Source organism: Onthophagus taurus, chromosome 7 (assembly GCF_036711975.1).
Source record: "Onthophagus taurus isolate NC chromosome 7, IU_Otau_3.0, whole genome shotgun sequence".
In the NCBI taxonomy this organism is placed as follows: domain Eukaryota; kingdom Metazoa; phylum Arthropoda; class Insecta; order Coleoptera; family Scarabaeidae; genus Onthophagus; species Onthophagus taurus.
Window position 1 is genome coordinate 14,994,544 of NC_091972.1, and position 25,964 is coordinate 15,020,507.

At 31.7% G+C, this 25,964-nt stretch overlaps 1 protein-coding gene across 1 annotated transcript; it reads right to left on the reverse strand.

The window, feature by feature from the left end:
• Positions 1-3,579: 3,579 nt before the first annotated feature.
• LOC111413071 (dilute class unconventional myosin) lies at positions 3,580-24,595 on the reverse strand. The gene is made up of 12 exons (XM_023043902.2): positions 24,298-24,595; positions 18,686-19,013; positions 17,453-17,706; positions 16,651-16,870; positions 16,355-16,593; positions 15,807-16,295; positions 8,749-11,539; positions 8,486-8,690; positions 8,287-8,432; positions 7,845-8,230; positions 7,545-7,787; positions 3,580-4,553 (listed from the first exon to the last, which is right to left on the reverse strand). The coding sequence occupies exons 1-12, from the start codon at positions 24,322-24,324 to the stop codon at positions 4,431-4,433; spliced, it is 5,451 nt and encodes a 1,816-aa protein (XP_022899670.2). The 5' UTR covers positions 24,325-24,595; the 3' UTR covers positions 3,580-4,430.
• Between the last annotated feature and the right edge of the window lie 1,369 nt (positions 24,596-25,964).

The window sequence follows — 25,964 nt, forward strand, 5'->3', positions numbered from 1 at the left end:
CGTGTACTCACCAATAGGTTCGACACGGAAAGAGAAATAAACTTTTTCGGTGAATCAAAGTCTTCCGCTATTGAACAATAGCGGATAACTTTAAACAGTTCAGTTCGGTTTTATAAACATTTCGAAAAAAATTTATTAGAAAAATCGCTTCAAAATAATGCATCGTTCAACCGTATAATGCTCTGATGCGGAAGATACGGGACACTCTGTATAAGTGATGCAAGCTTGATCTAGATCAAGATTTTCATCATCACGCAGAGCAATTGTCTATGTGAATCCCTGTGTTAAATAGGTGATTTCGTACTGTACACAAGTACGTAAAATTTTCCAAGTTTTCTTTTTAAATCTGTTAAAAAATAAAAAAACAGAAGTAATCTCGGCCGACTTCGAAGACGTCGGCTGTCCCAACTATCACGAACAATACTTATGGCGGCAGACGTCTTTGAATTCGGTTTCGAAGTATCAGAAACACAACCCGAGTATCACTAAGACCATATTGTTTGCAAAAGTATAAACACTGCTGACAGACTTGCTAGACACTACAGACTTTGGCCAGTAAAATTCCAGACTGTGTGAAATTCCGTGAACCCAAGCTTACCTTGCTTGAAACAGGAGGAAGAAATAATCTTGGCTTCGATGTAATACTTGCGAGCAAGTCACTTGCGGAAGAACTTCTGCAAGTATTTGCTGAAGTGTTTCCACTCAAACCGAAACTTACGGAAGTCTGCTTCCAGAAGTAGTTTGTAGAAGTTATCACAACGAACTTGCTGCAAGAAATTGCAGACGTGTTTCCACACAATGTGAGTACAGCTTGCAGTAGTTTGCTTTTTTTACGAATGACAGTATAAAAATGTCTTGTGGCAAAATAAGATTGGCAGCTGCCATCGCAGCATATTTAATTAAAAAGAAGCAAATTAAAAAAAAAAACAAAAAGAAGTGTTTGGGTGAAAAATTGGGTGCTGCGGCGCGATGATTTAAGTTTCCAAAATACATTACTTGAAGAATTGCGGACCGAAGACTCCATGCAACTGAAAAATTTCCTGAAAATGTCAAATGATGATTTTGAATACATTTTATCTTTAATTCAAACAAGTATTCAAAAGCAGGATACTAAAATGAGATTGGCTATACCTCCCAAAGACCAGCTTTTAGTTACTCTTCGATTTTTGGCAACAGGTAAGAAAAAAAACAAGAAAAACGATTATATATCCGTATTTTCTTATTCTTACCAAATTATCCTCAGTTTCTTTGGGTACATGAGATGACGTCATGTATTTCATGTCATTATAAAACTCCCACTTGCTAACATAACATCATCAGCACTTTGGCCACTTTTTTTTTCTTTTCTTTGTTTACTTCTTGACCAAACTGCGTTCGGAGGTTGTACAATTTCCTTTTGACCTCTTCTTCGGGTGCGTCTATATCATTGGCTATTGCCTTTAAAGCATTTTGTTTTTTAATTTTATTCTTATAGTCTTTTGAGGACGTGTCCCATAATTCAGGATAACTTTCTTGTTTTTCAATTACCAAATGTGTTTTTTCACTCCAAACGAATTTATTTTTGTCCATTTTTATAAATTTTGAAAAGAACTCAAAAAAAAACACCGTTTACTCACGTATACCCGACTTCTTCTGCAAGTCTTCAAAACACTTGTAGTTCACAGCAAGTCGTTCAAGTTACTTCCAGCAAGCAACAAACACGTGTTTCCACATAATTGCTGCAAGTAACTTCTGCAAGCCGTGACTTCTGGAAGTCGACTTCTAATACGTGTTTACACGACAAAAACTTCTGGAAGTCGCTTCTGGAAGCAACTACCGCAAGAAAACTTGGTAGTGGACACACGGCTTTACAAACCCAACCCAAGTATCACAAACACCAAAACCATACTGCTTGCAAAAGACTAAATACTGTTGGTAGGAATTTGGCTAATATATGTTCACACTTTCTTAAATAAAAAAATCTTGGCGAATTTCGAAGACGTCGGTCACCCCAAGTATTGTTCGTGATATAAGAAATAATCTCAGCCAACTTCGAAAACGTCGGCCGCCCCAAGTATCATGAACAGTACTTAGGGCAACCTAAGTATCATGAACAATACTTAGGGAGATTAAGATAGCAAGCAAGGTAGGCTTGGTCTCACGAGATTTCACAAAGTTCTGGTGGTCGTGATACTCGAGATCTGGGCAAACAGTATTTAGTCTTTTACAAGTGTTAGATTATATACATTTATAAAACATTAGGTGTGCTCAAGTAGTCAATATAAAAAAGGTAGTTATTAGTTACGCTTTTATACTGTTTTATTTAATTTCTCTACTCTCATCTTGTATTTCAGAATCAGTTTCAATCTCAACACTAGAAGAATCAGTTTCAATTTTATTGTCAATTCTGTTTGTATCTAAACCTATGCATTTAACATTCTCCTCCACAACATCAACATGTCTAGCTACAATGATTCTGTTATTTACTAAAACTTTATACCCATCTTCAGTATAACCCAGCAAAATTCCCAAATCACCCTTTTTATCCCATTTAGACCTTCTTAACTATTCTACTCTCCGAACAAAAATTCTACATCCATATAGACGTAAATATTTAATAGTAGACTTTCTTCCAAAAATTATTTCGTAAGGCGTTTTCTTTTCTATAGCATTTGCTAATGTTCTATTCTTAAGATATGCAGCTTCGCATACTACCTCTGGTCAAAATTTTCGATCTATTTTTGCTTTTTTTAATAAACATCTAGACATGTCCATAATTGATCTATTATATCTTTCTGCTGTACCATTTAATTCTTGTACATGAAGTGGACAGGTATTTATAGTAATACCTTTCTCTCTAGTTACATGATTAATATATGAATTTAAATATTCTTTTCCATTATCGCATCTTAGTTTTTTTATAGTTTTACCAGTCAGATTTTCTATTTCATTTATGTATTCTACAAAGCAATTATAAACCTGATCTTTTGATTTAATGGTATACACCTTAGCCATCTTACTATAATCATCAATAAATATCACAAAATATTTTTCACCATTAAATCCCGTGGTGGTATGAGGACCATTCAAATAAGTGTGAACTATTTCTAAAATTTCTTTTGCTTTACTTCTGTTGTTGTCAAAAGGTATGCAAATTATGCATCTTATTTTCAATAAAAGTTTTGCATTTCATATACTCGGTTTCTAAATGTTCAGGTATGCCATCTGATAATTGGCTTTTACACAAAGTTGCTAAATCAGAAAAATTTACATGATCCAGAATATGATGCCATTTATCCACTACAAAAGATCACTTCCATCTCTTAACGTAGGAGAAATTTTGGATCAAACCTATTCCTTTTTCTTCTATTTATTACGAAACAGATTTTTCAGCTCTAACATTAATAAAAACTAAACAGCAAATCGTATTTCTGTAACCCTAATCTAGATCTTCATTATAAGATCTTGTTCTATCGCAGTACCATCGGAAATGAATTTGGGGAGGAAGTAAAAATACGTTAGATGGAGTTTTTTGATCGCAAAAATTTTTAAATTTTTTTAGAAGTAAAAATAATCACCATGGAACTAAAACGCATACGGTTAATCTTTCTATGTGCTTATATTTGAAGTGAAATAAATCATTACAATTTATTGGATTTTAACTACATGTAGAAACAACGTTTCCATATTTAAAATGTAAAATCAAGGATTATTTCATATTGACAAACAATGTAAGATAGTTTTTTTTAAATTAAAAAACTAATTTAGAAAAATAATATTACAGTTTTAACGTTAAACAAAACGTAATTTTTTAGATTATCCATATTTACCAACAATTTTTAATATTGAATACAGGTCTCACAATAGAAAGGCTAAATAGCCTGAATGTCTGTACACATTTGTAACCGTGTAGGATAATTTTTTAATATATATAATTTCGTTACAATTGAGTACACCCCAATCAAAATCTTTGTACACATCACTTTTATTGCCAGAACAGACATTGATATACGTTATCACAGTTTTCGCACCTTCCTTTTGCACATTAGGCTATTTTATGAAATTACAAATCAAGCTATAAATCGAAATGTGTAAAGGAACTACGAATTAATGGCACCTAAAGGGGTAAATTTTATTTAAAATTTTAAACAATTTTTTTAAATATCAATCATAATACTTAACTTATATACAATTCAATTCAGATTAAATTACTTACTTTAACATTATCTATTAGTTTTTTTTTGAAGACGTACTATATTTAAATGCCATATAATAATTACTTTTGAGTCTTATTAATTTTCTATAACATCCGTGTGTATATCATATTAAAAATAAGCAAATCTAACTATTTTATAAATACTTCTTGAATCTTCAACATCTCTCTATATACATATACAATCATCATCTTTCAATAAATAAATCTATATCCGGTATCGAACAGTGCGTAAAATTTATACTTTCTCTAACATAGGCAACTTCAGTATTTCGGGAACATCTATATCTTCAAGACAAATTGATGAAGGATTAAATGGAAACTTAACGCAAAAGGAATGTTTGACATCCATTAATAAATTCTAAAACAGAAATAAAACATTAAGAATAATTTGTACATGATAAATATAGTAAAATATAGTAGTGTTTAATATATCAATAGATAGTTATAGATGATAGTTCTAGTTTTAATTGTTATTCAGCGCTGGATTGTTGTATATTTTTAGTGAATTAAAACTAGAACTAGCTCTAAATGAGGATATCTCGCTCGACGACATGTTTATGAAAAACTTTATTCAAAATGATTAAAATATTCTCATTTTGGAAACGCTCGTTTTGGTACATCAGTATTTATAATAAATCATTTTGATGATAGAGTCAGTCACAAAAATCTATACAACACCCTCATAGAACTAGTAACAAATCTGGTAATCGTACAACCTCCTTCTAAGTATTGCACCTGCATAGGTGCAAAATTTTATAACATTATTCCCAAATCTATAAGAGATTCCAGTAGTTTCAACATTTTTTTTTTTCAGCGATTATATTGAAATAAATAAAGATCTTTTCATCCATACATACTTCTCTAATTCCAGCGGCCCCGGAAACTTCACTGCTTTTGTAATCTTGTATTCATGTCATTCAATTTTTGTTTTCTTTATTATATTATAATTATTGGTGCATCACAGACGTAATTACACGTCTATAGCACCTATCAAAGAGTAAGTACTACATTTTGAAGTTTATACAAGGTATAGAATTACATTTATTTTTGATAATGTATCTCCATTGCACTTTTGTTGTGCTTTGATTTAAATAAAGTTTTTAAATAAAATCGCTTCACGAAGAATTAAAAAGGAGAAGCAAAGAAATTGTTTAAAATCCGTTTTGGCCCATCGATCGAAACAATATGAAATCAATTGTTAGCACGAAAACAAGAATGGGCGCGCGTATACAGTGTGTCCCCGGATTGTGTCCCCGTAAGGTATAATTGACGATAAATTTTTGAATTCAAATTCCATCTTTAGCAATTAAAGTCTGGATGTCATAAAACGAAATATAACCAAGTTTTACGTCAAATATCCTCAAAGTACCAAAGTTAACGCAAGAAGTTTGTTAACCGTTTAAGTTAATCTATCTAATTTCGTCTAAGTTAATTTTATCTTAATGGATTTAAGTCTAAATCCATTAAGATAAAATGTTTGTTATGTTAAATTATAGCGATATGCCGAATTTTATTAATTTAGCATATAAAAGAAAAAATGAGCTTTTTCTTGAAAACTTTTTTCTAATATTCCGTTTTACAATAAAAACAAATGATCTGAGTTTTACATCACAACATAAAATATTTATAGTGCAGTGCTATGGATTGGGGAACATTAGTTACAATGCAGTCTTAAGGTAATTTGAGGAAAAATTTGGATTTTTAGTAGATAAAAAAAACAATTAAGAGAGTTGTTAAAAAATTTTCGGAAACGGGTTATGTGGAAAATAAAAGGAAGGAAAAAAGCTTTTAGATGAACATGATGCGGGGTCGATTGTTGCAGTAACGAACGCAATGGATTACGGTGAGGTGTCGTTAAGAAAAAGGGCAGTTCAACACTATCAACCCACTATCGAATTAGGTGATGAAGCAAAACAAAAGTAGATTATTGTTTGTGGCTTGGGTACAAAATTTTGAAAGGCAGAACTTTTTTAAAAAACATAATATTTTCGGACGAAGCATGGTTCACCACTAATGGAGTGGTTAGTCAAAGACTAATCCACATTATCGCATAGCTTGTAAACGCCAGTAAATACTAGAAAATTGTTTATTTAATTATCTTCACGGCGTGGATTTAGAAAAACGCAATAAATTATATTTTCAACAAGGTTGCGGCCCACATTCGATCATTTTAATTAGAAAGTTGTTAAATACGTTATTTGGAAAAAAATGGATTGGTAGATATGGCCCGTAACCATGGCCGCCAAGAAGTCCGGATTTATCTATTATGGATTATTATTTTTGGGGTTATGTAAAACCAAAAATGTAAACTGAAAATTTTAATAACAGTTTAGACCGTTTAAAACAAAAAATTGAAACTTATTAGAGAAATTCCGTTGGACCATATTAGAAAAAGTTATAAACAATGCCGGAAAAGGGCTGAATTATGTGCTAGTGTTGGTGTATCATCAGTTTAGTATCATTGAATAAGCTTTTATGTTAATTTAGTTTAGATCGAAAATATTTTGTTAATCTTATGATTTAAAAATCTGCAGTTTGCTTTTATATCCTAAATTAATAAAATTCGGTATATCGCTATAATTTAACATAACAAACATTTTATCTTAATCAACTTTTGTTGTACATTGCTCAGAAAGACCACTTTACCTGCAACGGTTAACAAACTTCTTGCGTTAACTTTGGTACTTTGAGGACATTTGACATAAAAGTTGGTTATATTTCATTTTATGACAACCAGACTTTAATTGCAAAAGATGGAATTTGAATTCAAAAATTTATCGTCAATTATACCTTACAGGGACACAATCCGGGGACACACTGTATAAACGAAGATGGCGAACTTCCTTTGGCATACGAAACTCAGAAGACAATAAATAAACAATTAGAGTTGGAATTGCAAGATGAACAAGCGAAAAATAGGGCGCATGAAAGGGAGTGTAAGGTGGTAATCGAAAAGTTAAGGGAGGATAACGAAAGGCAACAAAAATTTTTATCGGAACATCTAACTACTCAGCAAACTAAGAGAGTTTTTAGATTAACTAAAGAAAATTTGGAACTTCAGGTTAAGTACGATCAAATTGCTGAAACAATAAGAAAAGAAAAGAGGTCCAAAAAAGAAGACATTCGGGTTTAGTTCGCAATCGACGAAAGTGTCTTCAGACGCACGACTAAATCCGAAACTTTCTAGCGCTGACGTCACGAACGGTCCTTCAACTGTGCACCTGTTCCCAAAATATAGCAATTCTTTTAGATTCTACCGTCCTTAGTATAAACATAAAGCCACATAGACTGAACGCAATGGTGTGGATAGCTAGATTTTTTTAACAGTTTAACAGCATAGTGTACTTACATCTTGTTCTTGATTATCGCCTCGTTCCAATAGTTTTTCTTGCACTTTAGCGATAAACGATTTCGGAACTCTTTGTTCAAATTCATCCACAGGAGTATACAAGGTCAATATTTTACAAATTTGCGATTTTGTTAACGTGCTACACATTTCACAAACGCTTGCGACGTCGTCATCAGTTTTTCGAGCTTGTAATAAATGTGATGCTTGAACAATTGGTTGAAGAGTACTTTTTATAGCTTGCTCCTAAAAAAATTGAAAAAAAAATTACAAAAATAATTAATTATAAATAATTTAACTTACATCCATATTTTTCTCCTTAGTCCATAATTCAAAATAAGATAAATTATGTCTAATGTTGTATCCTTTAGACCAGTGGCAAAGTTCTTTGCGGAGTAATAAATTATTTAAGCTGGATGCGCAAATAAAATAGAAAATTTGTTTGAAAATCTGCGATATGACCTCATTGTCGACCCCGTAAAATGTTAAGACTTTATGTTGATTAGATAATTCTTGCAATAAAGCGGTTGTTGGCTTTTGACTTCCCGCGGGACTTTCCAAGTTAAAACTACTGGTTCTTCTGCTGAATCCGGATGGCTTAGTACCGCTCATCCCACGAATTTCTTCGTGTTCCAAAATCGCTGGTACAATTAGCGGTTGAATTTTCTCTTCCAACACTCTCACAGTTGCTGAAATAAATTCATTTTTTTAATGATAACTGTTAAATTAAATTATTTTATGTTACCTTGATAAATCCAAACCGCCAAATCTGAATAAACCTGCCTATACTCGGATAAATCAAAATTACGCAAACACTGCTCGTTTTGTTTGGGAGTATTGAATTTTTGAAAACCTACATCTCCACTAAATTGTTTCATACAATGTAATAATCTGTAAAAAAATAAAATTTTTATCAAATCTAATGAAACTACTTTTAAACATACACTAAAGTATTTGAAAGCCAAAGCGAAACAGTTTCCAAGTCTTCTTTGCGTTTCCTCACAACTTTTTTAATGGAATTCATGAAATTGGATAGAAGAGATTGGACTTTATCTTCATCATTAATAAAATCAGTGTGGCGGACACACATAAAAACTATATACGCTGGTAATCCTGGAAGTAATGTCACTGCTGTTCTTGGATTTAAATCTAAAAAGTAATTAAGATTTTAAAATTTTTGAAATATGTTTTGATTTAATTTACTAACCAACAACTAAGTGACGTATCATGATAGATTCATCAGCAGATTTATAAGAAAACATCCCCAAATAATCCCTTTCTTTCTTTCTAAGCGTAGGTAAAGCTCTTGAATGTTTTGCGCTATAAAATATATCATCATTCTTATTTACATCTGTTGTAATCGTTTCATCCAAATCAATTCCACTTTCTTTTAACTTTCTAATCAACATCTTCAACTGCTTCTTTTGTTTTCTTATTGTTTCGGCAGTTTGATCGTACTTATCTTGGAGTTCTAAATTTTCTTTAGTTAATCTAGAAACTTCGTGTTGCATGTAAGCTTCGCTCTTAGTTTGCGGGGTAGTTAGATGTTCCGATAATAATCTTTGTTGCCTTTCGTTATCCTCCCTTAACTTTTCAATTTCAACCTTATACTCCCTTTCGTGCGCCCTATTTTTCGCTTGTTCATCTTGCAATTCTAACTCTAATTGTTTATTTATTGTCTTCTGAGTTTCGTATGCCAACGCAAGTTCGCCATCTTCGTTTATGTACTCGCCCATTCTTGTTTTTGTGCTAACAATTGATTTCATATTACTCGTTTGATCGGCCAAAACGGATTTTAATTGAACGATTTCTTCGCTTCTCCTTTCTAATTCTTCGTGAAGCGATTGGTTTTGTTCTTGCATTTTTTTCTCGCCGTTACCTTCCGAAATGCTTGTTTGCAATTCGTATAAAGCCGTTTTTAGGTTTGAATTCATTAATTCCAATTCGGATATTTTTATCGAATCTCTGACAGCGTTTTCAGCCTTTTCGACACGAGGTGACATATCGAGATCATCTAATCGTTTTTGGAGGCGTGATTTTTCACGTTCAACTTCTGAAAGTTTGTGTTGTAGTTTTAATACTAACGAGATGTCTAATGTAGTGCCGTTTTCGAGATTAGAGTCGGTTGTTCCGTTGGATGTGGTTTCGCCTGAGTTTATGCCGCTTGATGTTTTTAATGATCCATAACTTTGAATTGAATTATTATCGTCTGGTAATTCGCTTATTGGTAAACTTTCGTCGACTTGTGATATAGAACTAACATCGCTGGTGTTTCGCATATGTCTTCCTTGGCGATTTTGTTCGCTTAATTGTCGTTGAAGATCTTCGCAATGTTGTTCTAAACCGTGGTATTCTTGCAATAATTTTTGATAGGCATGACGATCGTTATCTTGTTCGTTAAGGATTAATAGTTTTTCGTGTTCTATTTTTTCTTTCGCTGTTTCTTCTTTTTCATAACGTTTAACAATTTCGTTCATTTCGTCCAATTCAGCGCGAACTTTATTCATTTCCTCATTCCATCGGTTGTTTTGTTCATCCATATCGGATTTGTATTTTTCCTGTTCGTTTAATATATCCATTTTTTCATCCCTTTCAACTTTTAGCGTTTCTTCTAATTCCATTATTTTCCTATCTCTTTCCATAAGGAGATTATTGAGGTTTTTAATTTCCGTTTCGAGGGATCTATACGAAGTTAATTTCGATTTTAAGTCAACCACTTCGGTTTCTTTTTTCCTCAACTCGGAATTGTTTTTATTTAATTCATCAACTTTTTGTTGTAAACTGATAATCTTATTTTCAAGGCCTTTATTTAATGTTTTAACATGTTCGATGGATCTTGCTTCTATTTTCATCTTCTTGTAGAGGCGTCTTGCCAAATAGCGTCGAATTGCCGATTGGCAAATAACAATTTTTCGAATTTGTTCTGCATACCACCTTCTGGCCAACCACCCACGAACGTATTTTTGAATAATTGTTGCTTTTGCATTGTATTTGAGCCGTTTGAAGTGCAGCCTTGCCAAATATCCTCTTCCGTATCTTTGAATTCCTTCGATTGTCTTTTTAATCTTCTGGTATTTAGTTTGTTTGAGCCAACGGCGAATGTGTTTTTGAATAACAGTAGCCGCTCTATTTCTACGTAATTCTTGAGCATGTCTTCGAGCGAGATAACCTCTAGCATAACGTTGCAATCCATGAATAGCTTTTTTCATTGCAAGATATTTCTTCCTACATAAATACGCCCTAACCGTACTTTGCATGATAATACAACATTTCATTAATTTATCAGATCGTAATTTTTCTAAATAGGCCACTTGGCCTGCTCTAAAAAATATTTTAGTTTTTCCAAAACGGAATTTTTCTTTGTCTTTAATGTGCTGTTCTAAGATATTACAACAAGTTTTCTGCATATTATTTCTATTAATGTCTTTAAATTTACATAGTACCCTGTATCTATAAAAGAAGTCGATGTACGACCAACGACTTGGAAATCCGGCTGCCGATAACCTAATAGTTTCTAGCACACCACAAGCTCTTAATTGCTGAACAGCTCTTTGAGGATTATATTCGAATGGGGTTTTTGTATCGTTTGGTTTTATACATCTTACATAGTGCGGTGTTGTAGCGTTTAAAGTACTCATTAATAAATTTAAGGAATCACGAAATTGCGAACCAACAGATTTCTTGTGACTCTTTTGGATAACTTGTTGCGGTTTTGCAGAAACAACTTTTAATTTAGCCGCTCCGCTCGGTTTTATTTTCACTTCATTAAATAATTTTCTTACTAAAGCATTTTTACTATCTTTGAGCACCGATATATGTTCTTCCATCACAGTATCCCGATTTTTTTCTAAGAAGCCATTACTCTCGTACTGTACTCTATCAGCAAAATGATTTATTATAAATGCTGATGTACCAAAACGAGCCTTTCCAAAATGAGAATATTTTAAACATTTTGAATAAAGTTTTTCTGTCCAAGAACGATCTGAACCTTTTGGCATCTAAAACAAATGTATTACAAAAATCTTAATTGATACAATTATTTTGATAACTCTTGAAAAAATCTAGATATGTCAATGAGTGATACCTTGAAAGAAAGCTCATTTATTAAGAATATTAACGCAATATGACTCGTTACGTTCAAATTTTTTGATATCTATCAAATCGGGTTACTCAAAAATGACATAATTCATCAAAACAGCATTAAACTTAACTTTATATATCTTTTGAAGGAATTGAAATATTACCGCAGGTGATATCTTAAAAGAAAGCTTAAATAATAAGGAATTAGATGTGATATAGCTCACTCTAATACTATGTTTAAAACGGTTGTTATCGAGTTATTTGGTACAGCTTCAAATATTTAAGGGGCAAATCAAATTTTATTTTATATCATCTCAATAGATTGAGATATTTTTATGCTTTATATCAAAAATTGAAGCTTAATTAATAACGATTCAAATGTGATATGTTTCGCTTTAATCTACCGCATAGATAGTTTCTTATAACGTTTTTCGTTTTAGCTTAAAATAAGGAATATCTTAATTGATACAATTTTTTTGATAACTCTTGAAAAAATCTAGATATGTCAATGGGTGATACCTTGAAAGAAAGCTCATTTAATAAGAATTTAAACGCGATATGACTCGTTACGTTCGAATTTTTCGATATCTATCAAATCGGGTTACTCAAAAATGACATAATTGATCAAAACATCTTTAAACTTAACTTTATACATCTTTTGGAGGAATTGAGATATTACCTTAGGTGATATCTTAAAAGAAAGCTTAAATAATAAGGAATTAAATGTGATATAGCTCATTTTAATACTATGTATAAAACAGTTGTTATCGAGTTATTTGGTACAGCTTCAAATATTTAAGGGGAAAATCAAATTTTATTTTATATCATCTCAACAGATTGAGATATTTTTATGCTTTATCTCTTAAATTGAAGCTTAATTAATAACTATTCGAATGTGATATGTTTCGCTTTAATCTACCGCATAGATCGTTTCTTATCACGTTTTTCGTTTTAGCTTAAAATAAGGAAAATCTTAATTGATACAATTTTCTTGATAACTCTTGAAAAAATCTAGATATGTCAATAGGTGATATCTTAAAAGAAAGCTCATTTAATAAGAATTTTAACGCGATATGACTCGTTACGTTCGAATTTTTCGATACCTATCAAATCGGGTTACTCAAAAATGACATAATTCATCAAAACAGCTTTAAACTTAACTTTATATATCTTTTGAAGGAATTGAGATATTACCGCAGGTGATATCTTAAAAGAAAGCTTAAATAATAAGGAATTAAATGTGATATAGCTCATTTTAATAAGATGTATAAAACGGTTGTTATCGAGTTATTTGGTACAGCTTCAAATATTTAAGGGGAAAATCAAATTTTATTTTATATCATCTCAACAGATTGAGATATTTTTATGCTTTATATCATAAATTGAAGCTTAATTAATAACGATTCGAATGTGATATGATATGTTTCGCTTTAATCTACCGCATAGATCGTTTTTTATCACGTTTTTCGTTTTAGCTTAAAACCAGGAAAATCTTAATTGATACAATTTTTTTGATAACTCTTAAAAAAATCTAGATATGTCAATGGGTGATATCTTAAAAGAAAGCTCATTTATTAAGAATTTTAACGCGATATGACTCGTTACGTTCAAATTTTTCGATATCTATCAAATCGGGTTACTCAAAAACGACATAATTCATCAAAACAGCTTTAAACTTAACTTTATATATCTTTTGAAGGAATTGAGATATTACCGCAGGTGATATCTTAAAAGAAAGCTTAAATAATAAGGAATTAGATGTGATATAGCTCATTCTAATACTATGTTTAAAACGGTTGTTATCGAGTTATTTGGTACAGCTTTAAATATTTAAGGGGAAAATCAAATTTTATTTTATATCATCTCAACAGATTGAGATATTTTTATGTTTAATATCATAAATTGAAGCTTAATTATTAATGATTCGAATGTGATATGTTTCGCTTTAATCTACCGTATAGATAGTTTCTTATCACGTTTTTTGTTATAGCTTAAAATAAGGAAAATCTTAATTGATACAATTTTTTTGATAACTCTTGAAAAAATCTAGATATGACAATGGGTGATATCTTAAAAGAAAGCTCATTTAATAAGAATTTCAACGCGATATGACTCGTTACGTTCGAATTTTTCGATATCTATCAAATCAGGTTACTGAAAAATGACATAATTGATCAAAACATCTTTAAACTTAACTTTATTTATCTTTTGGAGGAATTGAGATATTACCGTAGGTGATATCTTAAATGAAAGCTTAAATATTAAGGAATTAAATGTGATATAGCTCATTTTAATACTATGTATAAAACGGTTGTTATCGAGTTATGTGGTACAGCTTCACATATTTAAGGGGAAAATCAAATTTTATTTTATATCATCTCAACAGATTGAGATATTTTTATGCTTAATATCATAAATTGAAGCTTAATTATTAATGATTCGAATGTGATATGTTTCGCTTTAATCTACCGTATAGATAGTTTCTTATCACGTTTTTTGTTATAGCTTAAAATAAGGAAAATCTTAATTGATACAATTTTTTTGATAACTCTTGAAAAAATCTAGATATGACAATGGGTGATATCTTAAAAGAAAGCTCATTTAATAAGAATTTCAACGCGATATGACTCGTTACGTTCGAATTTTTCGATATCTATCAAATCGGGTTACTGAAAAATGACATAATTGATCAAAACATCTTTAAACTTAACTTTATATATCTTTTGAAGGAATTGAGATATTACCGCAGGTGATATCTTAAAAGAAAGCTTAAATAATAAGGAATTAGATGTGATATAGCTCATTCTAATACTATGTTTAAAACGGTTGTTATCGAGTTATTTGGTACAGCTTTAAATATTTAAGAGGAAAATCAAATTTTATTTTATATCATCTCAACAGATTGAGATATTTTTATGCTTAATATCATAAATTGAAGCTTAATTAATAATGATTCGAATGTGATATGTTTCGCTTTAATCTACCGTATAGATAGTTTCTTATCACGTTTTTTGTTATAGCTTAAAATAAGGAAAATCTTAATTGATACAATTTTTTTGATAAGTCTTGAAAAATCTAGATATGTCAATGGGTGGTATCTTAAAAGAAAGCTCATTTAATAAGAATTTCAACGCGATATGATTCGTTAGGTTCGAATTTTTCGATATCTATCAAATCGGGTTACTCACTCAAAAATGACATAATTCATCAAAACACCTTTAAACTTAACTTTATATATCTTTTGGAGGAAGTGAGATATTACCGTAGGTGATATCTTAAAAGAAAGCTTAAATAATAAGAAATTAGATGTAATATAGCTAATTTTAATACTATGTATAAAACGGTTGTTATCGAATTATGTGGTACAGCTTCAAATATTTAAGGGGAAAATCATATTTTATTTTATATCATCTCAACAGATTGAGATATTTTTATGCTTTATATCATAAATTGAAGCTTAATTAATAACGATTCGAATGTGATATGTTTCGCTTTAATCTACTGCATAGATAGTTTCTTATCACGTTTTTCGTTTTAGCTTAAAATAAGGAAAATCTTGATTGATACAATTTTTTTGATAACTCTTGAAAAAATCTAGATATGTCAATGGGTGATATCTTAAAAGAAAGCTCATTTAATAAGAATTTCAACACGATATGACTCGTTACGTTCGAATTTTTCGATATCTATCAAATGGGGTTACTCAAAAATGACATAATTCATCAAAACAGCTTTAAACTTAACTTTATATATCTTTTGGAGAAATTGAGATATTACCTTAGGTGATATCTTAAAAGAAAGCTTAAATAATAAGGAATTTGATTACATAAATTTTGAAATATTAATTCTCATCAATGCCATGAATGATTTAAGTGTTACTGCCATCAACGAATTATTAAACATTGTAAATCGAATAACAACATGATTTTATTCAAATCGATATGTTAACCTTACTTGAAGTTAATTAATAATGGCGTTTGATAAAATCCTACAATTTGTATTAATATACTTTTACTAACTTAACATAATCATTGTTTTGTGTCGCACAATTTTATTCATCTAATGTTTGCAAAGATAAGCTATAATGTCAATCAGAAAGAAAATTGCTAAAATAGTCTACCCCAATAATCTTGAAAACCTGAACTTATAGTGAAACACAAAATGTAGGTATAATATTTTACTTACTCTACATTCTTCATCCAATAAATCTAATATTCCTAATTTCGTTTCAATTAAATCTATACACGGTTGATTATCATAATAATCAATCATTTTCCATTCAATTCCCTCCTTAATATACTCTTCTTGTTCCAATTTAAAAACGTGTAAATTAAATTGTTGCTGAAGTTTTTCGTTAGCATAGTTGATACAAAACTGTTCGAAAGAATTAATTTCGAACGTTTCGAATCCGTAAATATCCAAAACCCCAATGAATTTGTGTCGGGGAATATCGGATTCTAAGACTTTATTAATTGTCACGACGACCCAATCGAAAAGTTGCGCGTAAATATGTTTAGCCAAAGCATCTCGAGCAATCATCGCTTGTTCTGTGGTCATCGGTTTCATGATGATATCTCGCATGGATACGATTTTTTTCGTGCATAACCAGATTAACATTTCTTCGGATTCGATTTCAAGAAGATCCGAAAATTTTTGCAAATGTTTATCCATATCCTGCAAATTTTAATGGTTACTTTTTTTCATAAAAAACTATTGTTTTCAAATTTACACACGTGAATACAACAACCTTCCTGACTCTGTTCGTTTTCTTGTTCAATAATCGTTTCGGTAAATTTGATATTACCTAAATGCAAAACGGCCGCAAGAATTTTAAACATTTCCTTTTGTTCTTCTTTTGAAAATCCCAACAAGTTTAAAGCGTTCGTTGTTTCATTGTACTCTTTAAAATCGTTTACGCCGTTAATTATTGGACTTTGACCTTGATTTAAATAGTAAAAGTGGTTTGGTTCAGCTAAAAAATTTTATCACAATGTTAATGATAAGTAAAAAAAGTGATATTTTATTTTACCTAAATTTAAATATGGTAATTCTTTTCTTGCGGCACATAATTGATAAAATATGTGATAATTTCGCTCGTCTGGAGCTTGGAAGACTACACGAGACTTCTCCAACAAATAAGTCCGCATTGAAGCTCCGCTAATGTGGAATTGTTTATTGAATTGAAGTTCGATAAACTTACCAAATCTCGAACTGTTATCATTTCTAGTAGTTTTAGCATTACCTATAGCCTTAAAAAAATGTTTCAGTTGTATGTTTATCATTTGTAATGTTTTAGTATTATTGTTTGTGTCTAGACTGAAAGAGGCAAGTAAAAGAATTTTGCATTATAAAATTGTCTTTGTTTATATTTTAGGATAACCAGTTAATGTAGAAATTATCATTTATGATACTTCTCTGGAATTTGCATAACTAATTGTGTAACTAATCCAGTAATAGGAGATCGTGAATTCATCTCCTTGTTTTAGGCGGCTTTTCAACAATAGAAAAAATCCGCTTATTTGCTCGCCAATGACGGACTCACATGAAAGTGTAATCCTCTTTATGCTCCTCACGTTTCATTTTTAGGACTACTGCTTTACAAAGTATGTTCCATCCTTAGGATTAACCTGAATTTAACAAATTGCAACAATAAAAACTTACTATCCCTAAAATAATTAAAATTTAGGATAACTGATTTACTATTTGTTTTGCTAGTCATAAATATTATGCAATTTTGCTATTTCGCATAATCAAAGTGCCATCTCTTTCAATTTGGACACACCTATTTTATTAATTAGTATTAATTAATTAATTACACGTTATTATTTTACCTCCATAATTGGACTACTTGCAAGAACCTTCTTTTCAATTTGCGTTTCTGTGGCGCTTCCGCCCACTGTAGCAAAATATCTCATAGCGTATTTTGCCGAGACCGTTTTGCCAGCACCACTTTCGCCCGAGACGATGATACTTTGGTCCATTTGTTCTCTTTCCAGTTTGGTATAAGCTTCTTCGGCGACGGCGAAGATGTGCGGATCGAGGTCGCCCATAGCTTGACCTCGATATGCCTGTATGGTATCCGTGCCTACCAACAAAGGGAAAGGGGGAAAGAGTTAAATGCATACCTTCGATAACATTTATAATGGGTTTGGTGAAAGAGAAAGTGTTTCATTTTAAGTTACGTAATCAACACAACTTTTTGGTTTTCGAGTAAATCTTTACAGGTTATTGGTCAATGCTCTGTTTATTAAAATTTGTAACTGTATCAGGATGACGAGTTTTTGTTAAAATTCGTCGTCGATAGCAGCGCGAGTTCTTTGTACTCGAAACTGTTTTCGTTTCCACGAATCAACATTTTGACCTTAACATTATACACCGTTACGGTACTCTTTGGGAAGTAAACCTCTTTCATTCTTTTGATACCATTTTAATTTACTAATTTTATAAAGAAAAAGAATTTTTTTGAGTACTTTTCTAATTCATTTCCTGTCTTGGCGGATAAAGTCTTTATTTCTAATCGAGTTTCTCACAAAAGAACGACAACGAGACCGCGAAGAAAAAAGGGTAGAAAGTTGTTGGGTTCAATCGTCTGACATATTCTCTCATAGGACCTAGAGGCCAGATAGTAGAAAGACAAGACATTCACTTGCACAATCGTGAGATCAGCTGAGCGGAGTTGATGTGAACTTTACTTTCAGGGAATTGGGTTGGTCGCCTTCAAACTCGAAAGTAAATTACCTACTTAAAATACTCTTAGAAAATCGAACTCTTTTTTTTTAAACCTTTTATAAAAAGTTTACTAGTTGATGGTATTTTAATTCTTTGTGATAAAAATCAATGGTAAATAAATATAAGTTTCTTAATAAAGTACAATTGTGTTAAGAAAGAAAATCTAAAAAATTTAAATTCACCGCTATGCAGTTCAAATACAATCTAAATTTCATAGTTTAGTTAAATCAATACGGGGGCGATGTAACTGAATGACCTATTTTCAACGAAACCACCAATTTACAACACGATCCATTCTTTTCATTCTTCACCTCAAAATTTTCGAATAAACTCACCGTATATTGGAAGATCATCATAAGGATTGATAGCGACCAGGACAATTCCACAATAGGTGTAAATGTCTTTTTGCTGACAAAACCTGACCTGGAGGTTATAAAGGACAGCCGGCTCATGGAGGTACGACAACGAGGTGAGGTCGTTCTCTCCGATCAGAATCGGAGGATTCCTGAGGAAGGGTAAATTGGCCTCCGATTTCACGGCGAGCGTCTTCACCTCGCCGCCTTCTGTCTGCACTCGGAGGGCTGTCTTATCTGGAGTGTAATTTTCTAGCAGTTCTGCACCTTCCCATACTAGCTCCTGATGTGCTATCCATACTCTTGCACCCTAATAAAAAGAAAATAAAAATTAATATCAAAAAAATAATTGTTAATTTCTGTTTTTCTGAAACTAATACAAATATGTTGTTGCAGCTGGTTTTTATCGTCACGAATCATTTGATAGATATAATGGAAAAATAAGATGAGCGTGAAGGTTATAATTATATAAAACACATGGTTTTATTTAAGAAGTGGTTGAGGATATTTATCGTAATTAAAATTTCAAATAAATTAAACTTGACAATACTTATTATAGAATTTATTTACTCCTTAACTACTCTTTCGATCAAATATACCCGAAGTGCGCAGTATATGTGGGATGGGCATCAAGTTATGTCGTGCGTGTAATGCATACTACAAGCTTTCAGTTTATTTGACACCATATAAGTAGTCACCCTTAACTAGAGTAGTGTAGTATTCACTTATGCAAAAACACAGTTTTAAACATGAATTATGTTGTCTCCCGATTTAATCCACGACATATTGAGACTAATTTATGATAAAAAAATCGGGTCATTGCAGTTTGTTTCTAATTAATTTAATCAGGGTACTTCTTATAACTAGCTGGTTACTTTCAAGTGGGTATGAAAGTCCTACTTTCTCCTTGTTGGTACTGAAATCAATACCGTTATTTAGTATTTCGTAATAACAATGATAGGCATAAAATATAGATATCAAACAGGATAAGCACATTTCAATCTTGAATATACATATAAAGGTTATGTGCAATTTTTTAGAAACTAGCTTTCGTTAAATAAGAAATAATTCCACTATTAGTAATATATAAGAAATTTGATAATTGAATACACAATAATTGCAAACACCATAATAATGGATATAGCCCCGACGAAATGGTGTAAAAATATAAAATGAAGGAGGCTTGATGAGATGATGAACAATACTACTGCATTTCTTCTAAAACCTTGCTTATAATATCAGGACTTAACTTTTTATCTAAGTAACTTTGACAACCTTACACCTATCTAGAAGCTTCGTAGCTGTAATTGTAATATTTATTAAAATCTTTACGAAAATAAAAACAATCCTTTACTAATAAGGAAGGTTCCAGCACTACCAATCGTAAGTTTGTTGGAATAATTATGTAATAACAATAAGACATGTGTCGCCAATAAAAAAAAACGTAATATAAAAGGATGATACACATAAATAATATTGCTGTGGTGTGTAATCACTTAATCAATAGTACTATAAACATAAAGCTAATACGAGAGGAACGCAATAAACGACATCTTCTAATAGATCGAACTAAAGTACGAATATAAATAAACATTATAGCATGTTTAATCTAAAATAACTCAAAAAATTGTGAAAAAAGCTGCCTAGAAAAAGACACTTAGTTGCTTAGAGCTAAAGCTGCAATATTAGATGAATTACGAATAATACAGTAAACGATTCAGTCATCAGTTGCAATACATTTGATAAATACAACCAATCTTATATACAGGACTTCCCAAAACTCCCGAGACGGAGCTATAACTTTTGAACGAGTAAAGAAAAAAATTTTAAAATTTGGGGATAACTAGAACTTCCATGCAATGTGGAGTTTTTTTAGGGGATGACCACCCCTACATTTTTAAATAGCAACCTCTGTCGTTTTACCTTATAAAAAAATTAAAAAGAAACACAACCCCATAAACCAAAACCCGATATCTTAATTCTTTCAAGAATTATGAGGTTTTCTTTCGACTGTTTTCAACAAACTTGTTTTCTAAATTTTACTTTTTTAACTACAAAAATGGCGTAAAAACTGACCAAAAAAGAAAGAAGCACTCTTTTAATGATTCGTGGCTTTGGGGATAGAACAAGATCTTACGATGAAGCTCGGCACGTCTTCAAATATTTTTTTCATCAACGACATGTAGTTTTTATAACTCTTTAGTGGTCCCCAAATTTTCAAATTTTTTTCTAGACACGTTCAAAGTTTATAGCTCCGTCCCGTGAGTTTGGGAAGCCCTGTAGAATTGAAAGCGTTCGATACATCAGATAGCAAGAAAAATTGGTTTATAACTATGCTGATTGTTGTTCGTTTTTCTTTGCAGAAGCTATAGAAGTTTGTTCCACCTAATCTGCTCTTTCTATACTTGGCAGTTTATCTTTTACATTCATGAAACATACTCGATCAAAAGATGGCACATTCTAGCTTCTTCTTTCATCCCATTTTGTGTTTCCGCTGTGTCTGACGCAGGTTTTGGCAGCAGGAAAAGAGGTACAGTTTACAGGCAGACATCGTACAGAGAAAGCAATGTGCATGAATTAGAATTCGTTATAAACTTTCCTTAAACAAATTATCATGGGAGATAACTCTTCTCTGCACAGCCCACAAAATATTAACATAACTATAATATGTAATTATCAACAAACGTCTCAATCCTCTAATTGAAGGGATTATTGATAAATATCAGACAGGGTTTAGACTATATCAATATCAGACAATACAAGATACAACGGCAATTGTACGAATACAAAACCAATGGGCTGAGACTTTTAACATATCAAGAGGACTAAAACTGGGGAAGGATTGACGCTCATCTGGTGACCATCAAGAGGCAAAAGTAGTCAGCTCCGCAAGTGTACTCCGAAACGAAGAAACATGCCATAAGGGTCGGATTGGAAAACAATACACAAAAACAAAGATATTAACACAGACAAAAGGAAGCCGGTACATTGCAGTAAACGATCGCATCGGACAGGTTGAGCAATTTGTATACTTGGGGATTTAACTGCGCTTGGATGGAACGGAAAACAAAGGAATTTTTAGAAGAATTACCCTTGCTAGTAGAGCGTACTTTGCATTATCAATACATGGAGGATCAGATATAACACCGAATTGTGTCAACTCCTTGGAAAAGGTCTTCCCGTGAAGTTCATCAGACTTCAAAAGCTGTAATAGGCAGGACAAGCGAACTCTCAACGCTTGCGGGGAAAAGACTGGGAAGATAAAGTGTCGGATTATGTGCGCGGGTTGCTGAAGGTGTGCATGTGGTGAAAAGCATCGGTAATCACAGCAGTAATCAGAGGGGGCTGGAGACCAAGACTGTATTGCCATAAGAAGGAGTAGCCTCGATTATCCTTAATTAAATCTTATCGTAATTGCGATAGTAATACCTAAAGGAACAAGTTTATCTCCCTCTGCCAGTCTAACTTTTTGGCAACGATTTACCACGTAGCCTTGATTGTCCTATCACATCCAGACACGTTTTGGCAACGCCGTCGAAGCCTCTCCTTGAGTATTATCCATTCGTCTCGTTCCCAAAATCTCGTAGTTTTCAATCAAGAATGTATAGAATTGGCAAAGGTTTCCAAAAGTGCAGCAGCCCCAAGAAGCTAACTTTCAATAAATATTATCATCTTCTAGTAACCAATGACGATTCCTAAGTCATAACTACCAATATGACAGAAGATCATGTACAAAAATAATGCCCTTTTCGACATCTTGTTATTTTCTGTTGGCATTACTTAACAGGAAGAAATTTGTGGAGTACGGTATCGGTATTTCAAATAAAGAAGATTATGCAAAATGGAAAAGACATAAAATGATGTTTTTTCTAGTTACATAATTATGTTATAAATCTTCCCAAAAAGGTCCACGTCATCAACCACGTCTTGTCCCTCTTTTCTCCATAAGCCTGCAAAAACCGATAGGGTACCTTTTAAATTAGGGTAGATTTCTCACGGAACCCTCTGGCCCATGTGTGACACATGCACACAAAACTCTTTAAAAGTAAATATTAGTTTACGTTTACGTCATATCGATGTCAGTGTTGCACAATGTACTTTTTATCCATTATTCAACCCTTATAATATTCCACCAAGAGGTTTTATCGTAACAAAATACACTTTGAGTCACTATTCCTAATCGCATTGAAATCAGTGAGTCACAATTTTAATACGTCTTACGTGAAAATGTAGTACCTATTGATGTGAATTTGGCTTAAATGGATATTAATTTTGAAATGGTCGTGTCTCATTTCTTTATAAGGATTACGAAACGATTTTTAATCCAAAATTAAAGTACCATAACACAACATGATGTAGATTAATTCATACTTTTGAAGAATTTTGTGAAAACGATTAGCAGTGTTTGTTTCTAAAAGGTTAATATCCGGTAATGCCTTGTAGGTCTTCAAGTAACCATGTAAATAGAATAGGTAAATAATGGGAAATGAAAACGGCGGTTGGCCCCCTTCTTCTCTTTCTTCTCCTTCTTCCCAAGATTCACTACACGTGCATTTGTACAGAAAACCTGTTTCACTTCAACGATCGCCGGTTTTCGTTGGTTTTGCGATGAATCAAGTGATTGCGGACACCGTTATTCGGTGGTGAATACCAATTTTCCAGACGAGTAATTTTCTAAAAGGAAATAGTAAACATTTTTGCCGTTTACCGTTTAATAACCCTTTAATGTTCTTATTGTTTCATTGGTAAACCGGAATCATTCATGTAAATTAATTTCTTTTCTACGTAAATTTACTCTGATTTAATTTAATAAATCACTAATAACTAAAACTAGAACTAACACTAGACCTACAACTAGAAACAAGTCTAGTCTTAGTTCTAATGGTAGTGTTAGTTCTAGTATTGATTGTTATTCAGCGTTAGGTTGTTATATATTTTTCATTAAAATAAAGCTAGAACTATCTTTAGACTTAGAACACTAGTACTTTTAGTTCAATAAAAATATATAACAATTTAGCATTAGCATTAGAACTAACACTAGACCTTTTACTGATACTTTTTTAACGTTTTTAATTTCTTTTGGTAGTATAATTGCTTTTAAATTTCTGTACATTTGAGATAAAAAGTTTATGATGTAAAAAGATTAAGTTTATTTTACAAATAATTAGTATCATTAATGATTCACCTAAATAATCTCAAGTACATCTGTTATCAGTTTTGACATGTTGATAAGGAAACTTTACGCTATTCATTGCATACTTAAAATTAATTATAGACATTGTTTAGTAAAACCGTAAGGAAATATTAATAGAAATATGAAACGCGTCAACTGTTATAAATCAAAGTGATTACATATAATTCAAAATTGGTTTTGGTAGAGAAAACAATTATATCTTTATCGTTTTATCAATACAAACATATGGAGTAACAATGAAGATAAAACATTAACTTACATATACTTTTAAATTAGTTTTGAGAAAATTTATAATAATATTACGATAAAGTTGATTCTTTAAAAAACAAATAATTGAATTTAAAAATAAAAAAGTTATTTAAACAGTTCTAAAATAAATTTAAAATTAAAATGAATTTACCTTCACATATAATTCCAAAGTAGTCATTTTTCCTTGTTTGAAAACTTTTTAAATACCCAAAAACAAAAACGAAACGTTGCAAAAACAAAAAAAACGATTATTACGCGACACACATTCTTCAGAAAATAATAAATTTTTTTAAACGCAACATCGTACAGACTCGTTTATTATTATTCGTTCTGATATCTTATCAAATGTTGTGTAGGAGAACACTACAATTTTATTTTAAGAAACGGACTTTTAAATGTATCTCCACGTGAGTTCAGCAGAGGTTTTACCTGCCGGAGTTATAAAGTTATACTGTGCGCCAAATAATGATCCGGTTGGCGCAGGTAGTTTAGAAAAGCATGTGCGAAAATAAAGATTTTTTGGAAAGTTCAACCATCTCATATTGAAAAGCAAAAATTTCATTACACGAAAAAGAATCCCTACACTTCAAGTCATTAAACGTTGAAATAATAATTATAGTTGCTTTCGCTTCATAGATGTCGCTTCTGATTTTAACACGAATTTTCCAAAATTATCTAGTCATTTAATTTATTTAAAGCTCTCCTTATCTATTTTTATTTATCAATATTTATTTCAAATCCAAACACTTATAATTAACTCTAATTGATTTGAATCGGTAGTTTAAAACATTCCACTAGAACACCCATTTAAAATTCCATCTAAACCTTTTAGATAAAGCTCCCTAGGTGCTTGCATGCCCTTAAGCGGCGTTTAAACCGGCCGTTTTGGGATTAGACTTGATGGTAATATCTTCATGTTGAGTTCTCGTTAAAGCCACGAACAAGCAAAACCGGCTACTTCATATTTGTCGGTACGTTTGTGCATTTCTACTCGATTCCTGTTGTACCCTGTCTTGTTTAAGTGGTAGTTCGGTTGCAATAATTGGTACCGAAAATGGAGAGAAGTGGTGAAACGAACTACTACGTAGTGCGTAAAGTTTAGGTGTGCTTTAAAAGGTACCAGGTTCGGTCGTTAAAACGAATTTATCTTTGCGAATTTACCGAGTTGTAACCGTGAGCTATTTGGATACGTGTTGTGAATGGAATTCTTGAGGGTATGCAAAGACATGTCAATTTAATGTTAAAGAAAAATAATTCTTTGTTAGGTTTTAATTGCAAAAATTTTTAAATGTTGTGTACAAAAGCTGTTTAATTATTTATGGTTTGGATATGAATGGTGACATACTTTTGCTGAACCAATACTAAACATTTCATTCTTTTGGGTTTTCTTACTAGATTAGAATTGTCAAAGAGAGATGATCGGAGTTGTGGCAGTACCAGTTATATCTTGATTTTATTGGCACAATTCTAAAGTTGAATACCATGCGTGCAAACGGGTTCTGTATCTGCTTGTAAATGAGCAGGTATATGTGGCCAAGTTGGAGATGATTTATATTACATTGGTTCTGTTTGTTAGTAATGTTGATATGATCAGATTTCTTTTTATTCAAGTTAATACGTCAATCATTAGTCCAAGTAATCTACAAATATTTGTAATTTTCTGCTACCTTGCTCATAGTGTTTTTTAATAATCACTGGTAGTAAGATTGGTTTCTTCTTCTTCCTCAGCGTGCATTCATCCACTACTGGATATAGGCCTCTTTCAAATGTCTCCATTTATTTCTGTTGTATTCTAATCCATTCTTTCGATCCTCCTCT

Excerpts from the sequence above, each read along its gene's own strand:
- LOC111413071 (XM_023043902.2), bottom strand. The coding sequence starts at position 24,324 with ATGACTACTTTGGAATTATATGTGAAG. Across the intron at positions 16,871-17,452 it reads CAAGTAGTCCAATTATGGAG|GCTATAGGTAATGCTAAAAC; the intron begins GTAAAATAATAA and ends CATTTTTTTAAG. Across the intron at positions 4,554-7,544 it reads GCGATAATCAAGAACAAGAT|AATTTATTAATGGATGTCAA; the intron begins GTAAGTACACTA and ends TTTCTGTTTTAG.